The following is an 11506-nucleotide window of genomic DNA, read 5'->3' on the forward strand; positions in this document are numbered from 1 at the left end:
GGGGGTGGGGAGGGGTGGGGTGGGAGAATGTTTTATTAAGTACAATGCAAGAAGTTGAAAAAAAAATCCGTTCCTAAAATAGTGATGGTATATTGATTATTGGCACCCATGAAGCTTGAGGATTCTACCCTCTAGATGGTTAGGGCCCGTTTGATTTTGTTTTCAGAACTTGTTTTTCCATTTTTCTGTGTTCAGAAACGAAAACACACCCAAAAAATCGTTTGACTTTTCTGTTTTGTTTTACTTGTTTTTTGAAACAGAATTAGAAATTTATGCCTATTTTTGTGTTTAGAAACAGGAATGGAAATTATGTTTCTAGAAACAAGTGGAAGGGACAAAAATTGTGAAAAACCTGATACATCATTTGACCTACCTCAACCCTAACCCATTGTTGAAACTTCTTGTTATCTAGATGCGACGATTCCAACTTGGTTGTGCGAAGTTCACAGTTTTGGATTCCCTTCATCCTTTCGAAGTTCATTTTCACGAAGCGTACCTGCAACTCCAACGTCATTCCTTCACCCATGAGTTGTGTATCTACAACATCGTGCCTTCACTCGTGTCTTGAACCTGATTACACTGTTGAAAATGTTTCGGGAGACAAAAAAATCAAACACCTTTTTTGCAATTCAAAAAATTGTTTCTTAGCAAAGAAACGAAAAAAACCGTTTCTGTTGTTTCTATAAATAGAAACAGCTGAAATAAAATCAAACGGTTCCTTAGATTCTTTTCCCCCACTTAATCATGATCAAATGTGCTTACTAATTATGTATAAAAAAGGCTAAATGAAATTAAAATTAAAGTTATAATTAATAGTTATTTTCTGTAATTTTTTTTTTAAAGTGAGACATTTGCGATCATTAGGAAAAATAGTTTCTGCATCAATATTGCCAAAACTTAATTTAATACAGTTATTTCCTTATATTTGATCATTAAAATAGACGAGGAAATTTCCTATATAGGTCCTGTTGCAAATTTAGTAGCACACCATACCTAGGGTTTCACCTTGTTTCATTAATAGGAAGACTCGTAGATATTATGTAGTTGCACTTCACAACCAGAAGGTGAATTAATCTTAATCAATTAGAAACCTAAAGTTTGATTTTAAAAGGTTGACATAAGCCAATTTTCAAAATTATCCGTCAACAACTAGTTGATCATATGAGAGAGACTACATAGACACACTTATTTTTATCATACAATCATGAATCATATAAATATGGGAGTAGCCTCGATTTTGGATAAGTTTTGCGAACGTCATTTAAGGTGGCATGATCATGTTCAACAGAGGCCTTGGAATGCTTCAATAAGGAGTGATTTGATCCAGATGAAGGAACAAAACGAGTTAGGGGTAAAATTAAAATGACTATTGATGAAATGGTATGGAAAGGCATGCAGAGGCTAGGTCTCGACTCTAGTATGAACTCAAACAGAGTTGTTTGTAGAGTAAAGATTCATATAGCCGACCACTTTTAAGTGGGATGTTTCTGAGGTGGTGTGTTGGTTTGCATTGTTTCTTTCCTTTTCCTTTTCCTTTTCCCTTTCATCTTAAACTAAACAAATTATGCTTATGAATTGAATGAGATTAACTTCTTGTCACCAAAGTGGTGAATTACCAAGTTATAGTCTTGTTTTTTGGCCCCTTGTATTATTCTCAAAAAATTTTTAATAAAATTTTACGATAAAAGGCAAATGTGTCATTTCATACAGGAATTGCATTAAATGTTGCATTAACGATTTTTTACTCCTTGATTAAATAACTTTTGAGAATAATGTAAGGGGCAAAAAGTAAGGTTACCATCTTGTTGGTTTGGTTACGATCAGATTTTCCCTAAATTAAACGAGGTTATCTTAAAGAACCAAGTTTCCTTGACACAGGTTATTATGAGGGTTTTTCGGGAAAGGTACTGAAACCCTATAGGGGTCTGTGAACCCTAGGATGAAGTGGTGAACTTTACCACTTGATGAAGGAAGACTTTGTCTAACCTTAACAATGTCATGCAACTAATGCTAGTCGATCTAAAGTCTCATTGGGCATTATAAAATTCAGGTAGGCTAAAGTCTCATTGGGCATTATAAAATTCAGGTAGGACATCCATTCATTCATACAAGAGTAGAAACATAACATTGACTTTAGAAAAGAAGGGATTGGGAGTTCTGCTAAGGATAAGCCTTTTTCTAACGAGTGAAGCCATAGGCAATTGTAATGAGTGAAGCCATAAGCAATTGTAACATTGGGGTTATTTTGCATTTGCCATACCGTGCATTATGAATGAGTAGGATGAGAACTCCTTAGTCCTTACCTTAATAGGTGCGTCTTTCGGAGTAGGACATGTTATCCCAACTAGAAGTGTCAATTTCAGGCCCGCCCCGGCCTAAAAGGCCTGACCAAACCCGATCATTTTTAGCTTGAGTTGGCCTGATGAATAAACATGTTGGGCTCTAACCTGGAGCCTGGTTTGATTATAATCGTCATTCACGATGCAAAGGTGCAACCCGATAGGCATCTGATTGGGACTGTCTATTATTAGCCTGACTTAGGCAGACATGTTTAAAGCTTAATTAGAACTTGTTTAGAATCGATTTACTAAGCCCAACATGTTTAAAATCCGATTATAGTTTGTTTAGAGATAAATATGTCATTAGCTTGTTTAAAGCCCGTCTAAGTCCCATTCACCCCGATTAAAGACTAGTATCTGATGGACCGTTTATAAATGGGACCATGCTTACATATGAGGACTGATTACTTAAATAGGCCGATCACGGGTGCAAAGTTCTAAAGTGGGCAAGCCCAATTAGACCCAATCGAAACCGGCCTGGCTTGACTGATTGACACCCATACTCCCAACTAATTCCTCTTGTTTAAAGGTGGTCATCAGTTCTCAAATCATTTGTAATCTTACTCTTGGACAAGAGTTCCTTGTTTGGTCACTTGGCCTTACACCAACACAAGGACCAATGAGAACGTGCACAAGGGCATCAACACGTATGTGATTTTCATTTCACAAGGGAGGGGATAGTAAATTTGAGCACTATTGTGTCTAGGCATAGGAGGCACGTGATCAGGGAGAGTTCTTCATCCCTTACTAATAACACACTTTTTCTTTCAATGAAGATAAAATCTCATCATTTTATATAGAAGGAGAGGGTCGGGTTGCTGTTAGCTTTCATGGAACTAGCGGCTCAACCAATTGGGGGGCTTGGGATGGGAGGGACATTCGGGAGAGAGAGAGGGACACATGTTGGGCACCGCACCACTGTGCCCAACCTTTTCCCTTACATCTATGTTTAACGGAAAAGGGTTCTCTGAGCCATTGACTAATAACACCTCCTCACAATGTATTATTTTATTAATTTTTTTGAATGAAAAATATAATGATTAAAATGTGAGAAGGTGTAGAGTACCTTGCTTTATTAGAGAACACTGTCCCATATCTAACAAATGTGTGAAACAATGACAAGAATGTTACGATGATATGCCATTTTCAAATTATTTAAAAGAGGAAATTACACTCCCCTCCCCTCCCTTGTACTATACCCTAATACCACTTTCCCCCGATGTACTTTTATAAATATCAATATCCTCCCCTCTAGTTTGAAGATTCTTTCAATCCTACCCTTTTCGTTAGATAGCCTTGTTAAGTGATGACCTCGTCCTTAATATATGATGTTTAATCTCTAAATTACCCTTCCGTCATACAAAATACCAAGAATGACGTTAAGAGCCCTAAAAGGGTTTCATTGTGGCCGGACAATCTAAAACAATTGATCTCGAAAACCTCAAAGAAATCAAAAACCTTGGATAATGTCCCCGTGACCTATTGCAATAGGAAACCTCATGGCTATTAACATTTTCCATTCTTTCTTCTCTCTGATGGTTGACGCCCTCTCTCTCTTCTGGGCAACAACGAAATTATGCCAGTAAAATCATTTGCGCACCTGCAAATGCTTATCATTATCATTACTTGTCTGTTCACTTTCTAACCGCAGAGCAATGCTAGAAACTAGAATGTTAAGCTCTCTTCGTATTCCTCAAACTCTTCCTTTGAATCATTTCTTTCACAAATGTTCGGAACTTCATCGAGACGCGATCGACATGGAGAAATACAGAGAATTTCATTGGCTTTTTTATTCATAAAAAAAAAAAAAAATTGTCAGTAATCGTTAGGAAAAACATTAATAGCTGTCCGCTTTGGAAAAAAAATGGGTAATTTTAAATTCTGAAATTGAAGACGAGGCAACTACTGGGCACCGTTTGATAACATTTCTGCTGTTTCGGTGTCTAAAAACAGCAGAAACAGATTTTCACGTTTTCAGAAACAAAAACGGATTTTTTGGTATTTGATAAACCTGTTTCTCGAAACGTTTTTTGCAGACATAATGCTACTAAAAACCCCAATATTATCATTGGATGCCCAAAAAGGAGAGAGGGTTCGGTTGCCACTTTTTAGGTTTAAATAGTTGGGAGATTTATCAAGGCACAACAACCTTTTTTTTCTTCTTTCAAATTCGTTTCTAGAAACGACGAAACAAGTCCGACATGTTTTGTCAAAGTCGGTTCTAGAATTGTAAATAGGCATAAATTTTGATTTATGTTTCTAGAAATGGGTGAAATTGAACAACTTTATCAAGCGTTTTTTAGGTTGTTTCTCCGTTTCTAGGAACAATAAAACACAGAAACAACAGAAATTGAATATTGTCAAACTGTGTCCAAAAAATCTGTTTTTGTTTTTGGAAACGTGAAAAGCCGTTTCTACTATTTCTAGATGTAGAAACAACAAAAACATTATCAAACGGTTCCTAGGATTTTTCTTATTTTTTCTAGATTGTTGGGGTTTTTCTATTTGTACTAATTTTGCTATTGTGAGTCAGCGTTCTTGAAGATGGAGATTGGAATTTGAAATTGCTTTCATAAGCACTATCACTCTCGTTGGATTAAATTAAAATTAAGGTAGTTAATGCCTTGTCTTATAGATGAGATTTTGTAATTAGAACCATGGCAGTCTATTGGATTGCTGCCTACAGGGGTGGAGTGGAGTTTCAACTACAAAATGGGAAAGTAGAGACCCTTGCTGCGATGATAAGAAAGATGAGAAAGAGATGAAAAGAGAGATGAGAAGCGAATAGGGAGGAGCTTACCCTAAGTTGCAAGTGCAATTTGTCCTGTAATAGATGAGTTGGGAAGAGGGAGGAGAAGACCTTGCTGCACTCTCTCTTCTTCTCTGGTTTAGGAGAGCTTGAAAGCGGGTCTAACCAATGATCGAAGTTCAAATACATAGCAGAGGTGGAAAAAGGGAGAGAAAGTATATGCATTAGACACAAGGGTAATAGTGTCTTTTTACATGTCATTTTAACATCGTCAGTGATTAATGGGACGATTGAAAGAAGGGTAATTTACAATGCCATCCCCTGAAAAATGTCATAATTATAAGAACATCTCCTCTGTTTTACCAAATTAGACTTAGACCCCCTATAGTCAATCATTGTTAAGTCAAGAGTTAAAATGATCATTAAACCCTTTTTCACTAAAACTCATTTTAACCCAATTCCTCTTTACCCTTACATATTCTCACTTTCACCGAGACATCAAGCGCAGGGAGAGAGAGAGAGAGGATGCAATTTGCGGCATAGCGCCACTGTCGGCAACTCCTTCACCCCACAAGTTCCACCCTATCCCCGCCATCTGCGACTCCCTCACGATAAGCCCCTCTCTTAGACAACCCTCTTTTGGAGAATGGCTATGGCCCAATGTTCTTTGAACTTTGATCCATTTTGGGGAGTTTCAATGTTCTGGATTGATTGTATTGGTTTCGAACTTAGAACTGATGCCTGATGTAATTGAACTACCATGACTACCTGAGAATAGACGATCGGAGGGAGGGGGGGAGGGCGGTATTGGAGTTTAGATCTGGCCGTTGTTTTAGTTGTCGTAACCTTGTGTTTCTGCTCCGTGTACTTGTTCGTTTCTGGAGTAGAAGGTGTTGGTTTGTTTGGAGCTGAGCTTCCGTTGGCAATTCTGATTTTCTCAGACCCTTTGAACGAGATATCATTTACCACTTTTTTCCCAGAAGTGAAAGTCATGGACCAGACTGGGAAAAATAGTGAAATCTTTTTGGCAGGAGCTGAAGTATTATTGAGCTGTTGCAGGAATGAGTAGCAGAATCTTTTTTTTATTCTTTTTTTTTTTTTTTTTGTAGACAGGAGGGGTATCCGACTTTAGGCCGACTAAATCCTCCTTGGGCTCGTACATGACCCTGCGCCATGTACGAACCGGGAGCTTCTGGGCCCTAGTGAACCTAAGGTGGGTGGCCCCAAAGAATTATGTAGTGGCGAAGTTTTGATCACGAGACCTCGCTTCCTGAGGCGGAATCTCATGTCCCCTTCAAGCCACCCCTTGGGGTTATGAGTAACAGAATCTTGAGTCTAAAAGAGAGGAACAGAAAAATAATAGCCTCTTATGTGATGGATGATTCTTTCCTAATACACATAATTGTTTGATTAATTGATTTGGATGAAAGAAATAGTGACTTATTATAAGGGTATTTTAGGTACTTCATATTTAATAAGCTCAAAATGGTATTTAGAAAAAAAAAATGAACTGTTGATGTCAGCATTCTTAGTATATTATGTAATAGTGACTGACGGTAGGGGTCTGAGTCTAATTTGGTGAAAGAGAGGGGATATTCCTATAATACTGGCATTCTCTAGGGGGGGACGCTGTAAATTACTCTTGAAAGAATCTTCAAACTAGAGGGGATGGGAGTGGTATTTATGAAAGTACGTGGGAGGAAAGTGATATTAGGGCATAGTATAAGAGTGGGGAGTGTAATTACCTCTATTTAAAAAAAAAAAGAAGTTATTTTTTACTCTTGATTTAAAAGAACTTTTAGAAATAAAACAAGAGACTATAAAAGAAAAAAAAAATAGTAATATGTTCTAAATGACACCCACCAAGTACCATCACAACCAACATCTAGAGTTTGCCATGGCTTTCTTTCTCAACTTTTTGGAATATTTATTTGAAGTCTGAAAAACAACTGCCTATCGTAGTTGGTGAGTTGTGCTGTGCAAAATCCCTTACTCATTAGAAGGTCTCAAGTTTGAACCTCTTGGTTGCCAATTTTTCACCCAAGGGGGTAGCGTAGTTGGTGAACAACGAACTTGGTACCAGCCGTAAACTCCGACGTCCTAAGTTCAACTCCCACTAGGCACACTTGAACCACTCACATGGGGTGTTTAGTGCTCTTCACTGTTTTCAATGAAAGTTGAATGGTTCTCATTCAACCCCGGTATGACCTGGTCCATGCAGTTGTGGGGTTAGTATGGACCCGCAGGACTAGTCAGGCCGAAGGCTTGGCCACTCGTCGTTAGCAAAAGAAAAAAAAAAATTGAAGTTGAAAACCATGTAACCCTGTGATGCAATTCATAGTAGATATTGCTAGTAGACAACGTTTAGGTAATTATAGTACTGATCTAACCAAGTCTCAGAATGTAAATTTATTTTTCTTCTAGTGCTTGATTTTGTTTTATCATAAAATAATAATAATAATAATAATAAATAAATAAATAAAATACCACCACACGTAAATTCTGCAAATATTGAGGAAGATGAAAAAATAAATGAAAGAGAAACTTACTTCTCACAAGCTGATTGTTTCGTAAATACCAATATCTTTTAATAATCCTTACAACAACAACAACAAAACAGCAACTGCAAAGCCTTATCCCAATTATATGATCGTTACAGTCATCACATAATAATTTCTTGGAGAAGGAAAAAAAAAAAGAGGGGGGGGGGGGGGAGGTTGGGATTGTGCTGGGATGCATACCCAGGGTGCTACCAGTCATCGGATATGGCTGGACTCTCTCTCTCTTGAGAGAATCTAAATCCTATTGCACTAAGGGCCCGTTTGATAACGTTTCTGCAGTTTCTGTTTCAAGAAACGGCAGAAACATAAATTTCCGTTTCTAGAAACAGAAACGGAATTGAAGGTGTTTGATAAGTCATGTTTTTAGAAGTCGATAGTAACCAATGAAAGAATGGCCACAAGTCGTTTCCAGAAACGGCGAAACAAGTTCAACTTGTTTCGCCTAGGTCGTTTCTTGAACCATAAATAAGTAAAAATTTATATTTCTATTTCTGAAAATAGGTGAAACGTAACAGTTTTATCAAACGCTTTTTACTCCGTTTCTGCTGTTTCTGAAAACAGAAACGCGTTTCTTGAAACGTTATCAAACGGACCCTAAGGATAAGCCTCAATGAGAGAAGCCAAAGGTAAAAATGGGGTTATTTTGCATTTGCTGTACCCTGCATCGTGAATGAGCTTCTCCCATTCTTCTCTTGTCCTCTGTTTTCCTCCAAGACCCACCATGATTAACATGTCTGACACTAACACCGGGTACATGTCCATCTCCTGATCAATGTCTATCACCATTTCAACTATGATTACCTTTCCTCCTACTGGTATTGCCTCTTTACATTGCTGAAGAATTTTCATGCACTTCTCATCATTCCAATCGTGAAGGATATACTGCAGTGTAGGAATTAAAAACTATTGTTTATTTTGAAATCTTTGCAATGTTAGTTTCAAGATTAAGAGACATAGCTAAGAAGAGAGAACATGAAATCATAGTTTTGAGGCCAGACTGTACCATCTGGTTGAACCATTCATGTAAATGGATGGTATATGGCTTGTGCGCTGGATAAGTACGAATAGATGTAAACAGATGGAATACAAATTGAATACGGATTGAATGTGATTGGATCTGGATATTTTTTATTGGATACAAATACCTCTAAATGGATATAAATGTAAATCCTCTAAATGGATACAAATAGTACATACATGGCTTGTGTGCAGGATAAGTATGAATATATGTAAATAGATCGAATACAGATTGAGTACGAATTGGATGTGATTGGATCTGGATATTTTTTATTGGATATGGATACCTCTAAATGGATATGGATGCGAATGGAATCAGGATTTTCGATTATCCGCTTACATCCCTAACTTGTATAGCCCGGATCTTCCTCCCCTCAATAGATGCAATTTGCTCTCAACCCATGTCTCAAGTTGTTTTAGCTCTTTCCTTATTCTCTAAAACTTGTCTAAATTTCAAGAACCCTTAAAATCTTTAATTATTTATTTATTTTTTAATTATAGTTGATTATCTATTCGAATTGGATAATTATTTTTTGGATAATTCGAATTCAGATCCGGATATTTTGGACTAAATATGAATACTCCTATATGGATACAAATGTAAAAAATTCGGATTTTCGAGTATCCGTTACATCCCTACACAAAACACCTATTTTTTTTAATGGTCAAATAAGATGAGAGAAGAAGAATATACAAAGAAGACAGCTTAAGCTTGCACATACACACATTAAGAGAAACCTGCTTAAAGCCTCAAGAGCAAACTACATCATCCCAACGCTAGAAGACAATAGACACCAACACTCAGAAGGAATCAACAATCAAGGTAGAGCAAGCAAGCTGGGATCATGGAGGTTACGTCCAAAAAGTATACAAGCCCTAGTTATGGACAAGAGAGTCACTAGTCAAGTTATTCCAGGAAGGGACTTAAAACGAGTCCAAATTAGTATAAGATTAATTCTAAAATATTTTTTTGTTCACTCCTGAGATCTACCAATCCAATTTCTCGGAGAATAAAATCTCCTTGTGAGAAGGTTTTTATGTTTTTCTCCTAACTTTCCCTTTGGGTGCTCCCTGTTAGGGAGTTTGGATTGGTCACTTTTTTGTGCTTCTTTAATGTAAATTTATATATATATATATATATATATATAAAGAAAAATAGAAAAAAATAAAAGTCTAAAAAAGAAACATGGTCCCTTGAACGGAACATAGAAAAGAACAAATGATCATCTTAGCCTTCATGAAAAGCATAAATTTTGTCACTGTCGAAACTTACTCAGGTGCTCCCATTTGTCCTTGTGTTGGCATAAAGGCCACCACTCGGCCTTCCTAGGAACCCTTTCTTAGAAAACATTTAGACCCACTTTCAGATCGACCACATTCAATGCATGTTATTGGCTAAATCTAACCATTAAAAGAGATGGGTGTAGGATTAGAAATCATAAATATATGGATAGATGTAAAGGATGGCAACATATAGCTAAGAACAATTAACACAACCACCCAACCACGCCCACCTTCTAGAAAAAAAAAAAATTAATAATTTCAATTTTTCATTCGCATACCTAGATTTGTGGTTTTTGATTTAGATAACTTTTTAATTAACTTTAGAGCAAAATTTTCCTTATTGATTCACTATATTTATTTGGGCTGTGTTAGGTAAATCAGTAAAATCCAATCTCATCTTCATTTATATCGATTCGATCTGTATCAATATCAATTGAAACTAGTCTTGAGTTTTTAAATTTTTATTTCAATGAATACTTAAAAATTTTGTTAATAATGTATGTATCTTAAGTATGGGTAATAAAAGGGCAGGGTGTAATCTAATTCACGAGACTCCTACTGTTATGAGGCCTGAGAAAGATCATAATGTCCATAACCTTACCCTCACTTCGTTGATATTATTTTTTTACTTAAACTATAATCATTTGATCATAATAAAACAACCTTATCGTTTGCACCAAAGTTTCATTCACTTTCGGCATGAATAATAATTAGGGCTACAAAATCAGCATTGTGGATCACCAGCCCATAAGGTGGGAGATGGAGTGTGACTGGTGATCATAAGATGCGTATGGGACAAGTAATTATAATTAAAACCATGAACTCACCTTAAGAATGATGGCGTCAGCACGAGGCACTGAGTTAAACATGTCCCTTTCAACCCACTCCACTTCACTCCTCTTCTCCGAGTTATTCTTCATCATCTGTGGAAGATCAAACACAGTACACTTGATGCTTGGAAACTCCTTCACTATCTCCTTCGCAGCTTCTCCATTTCCTCCTCCAACGTCCACTATAGATCCAATCCCTTCAAATAGCCCTGACCCACACTTGCTTAAGATCTCACCAAATATCTCCTTTGTGTTCCTTTCCTGTGATTCATTGAATAACCGATTTATAGTCCCAGTTGTTCATTCCATAGTGCCTCTCAAATGCTGGTGGACCTCCTTGGATGCTGCTGCTTAGACTGTGCCAAGCTCCGATTCCCCAATCGGTTAATGTCCCAAGTATCATGGGAACCATGAAAGTCTCGCTATCTCGGAGTAGACACTCCGAGAAACGAGTCAACCAGTATGTGCCATCCTGGCTGTTGAAGTTGAAGAGACCCATGTGGTGAACGGCGAACCTCATTAGACTTTGGAGGCGGCCATGTTGACCGCCGGCAATGGGAGAGCGGCGGCGAGGTCTTGGAGTGTGATGGGCTTAGCGTTCTTACGAAGGATGTCTGGGATTCCTAGCTCCACCACACATTTCAGGGACATGGAGTCCATGAAACCATGGGCGTATCTTATGATGCTCATTCTTGCTGCCGTAAGTTCTTGCATTTGCTCGTCCAT

At 37.4% G+C, this 11506-nt stretch overlaps 1 protein-coding gene across 1 annotated transcript; it reads right to left on the bottom strand.

Moving 5' to 3' along the window:
• Positions 1–8243: 8243 nt before the first annotated feature.
• On the bottom strand, positions 8244–11506 carry LOC122073478 (probable O-methyltransferase 3). Its single transcript, XM_042638078.1, has 3 exons — positions 11306–11506; positions 10778–11041; positions 8244–8531 (listed from the first exon to the last, which is right to left on the bottom strand). Exons 1-3 carry the CDS (start codon positions 11504–11506, stop codon positions 8244–8246), a joined length of 753 nt encoding a protein of 250 aa, XP_042494012.1.

This window comes from Macadamia integrifolia, chromosome 1 (assembly GCF_013358625.1).
Source record: "Macadamia integrifolia cultivar HAES 741 chromosome 1, SCU_Mint_v3, whole genome shotgun sequence".
NCBI classification, from domain to species: Eukaryota; Viridiplantae; Streptophyta; class Magnoliopsida; order Proteales; family Proteaceae; genus Macadamia; species Macadamia integrifolia.

Bases quoted from the DNA above. Each gene is read 5' to 3' on its own strand.
- LOC122073478 (XM_042638078.1), bottom strand. From the start codon at position 11,506: ATGGACGAGCAAATGCAAGAACTTACGGCAGCAAGAATGAGCATCATA. The intron at 11,042-11,305 runs GTCTAATGAGGT...AATGAATCACAG, and splicing joins TCAACATGGCCGCCTCCAAA to GAAAGGAACACAAAGGAGAT. The intron at 8,532-10,777 runs GTGAGTTCATGG...CCTACACTGCAG, and splicing joins CTGACGCCATCATTCTTAAG to TATATCCTTCACGATTGGAA.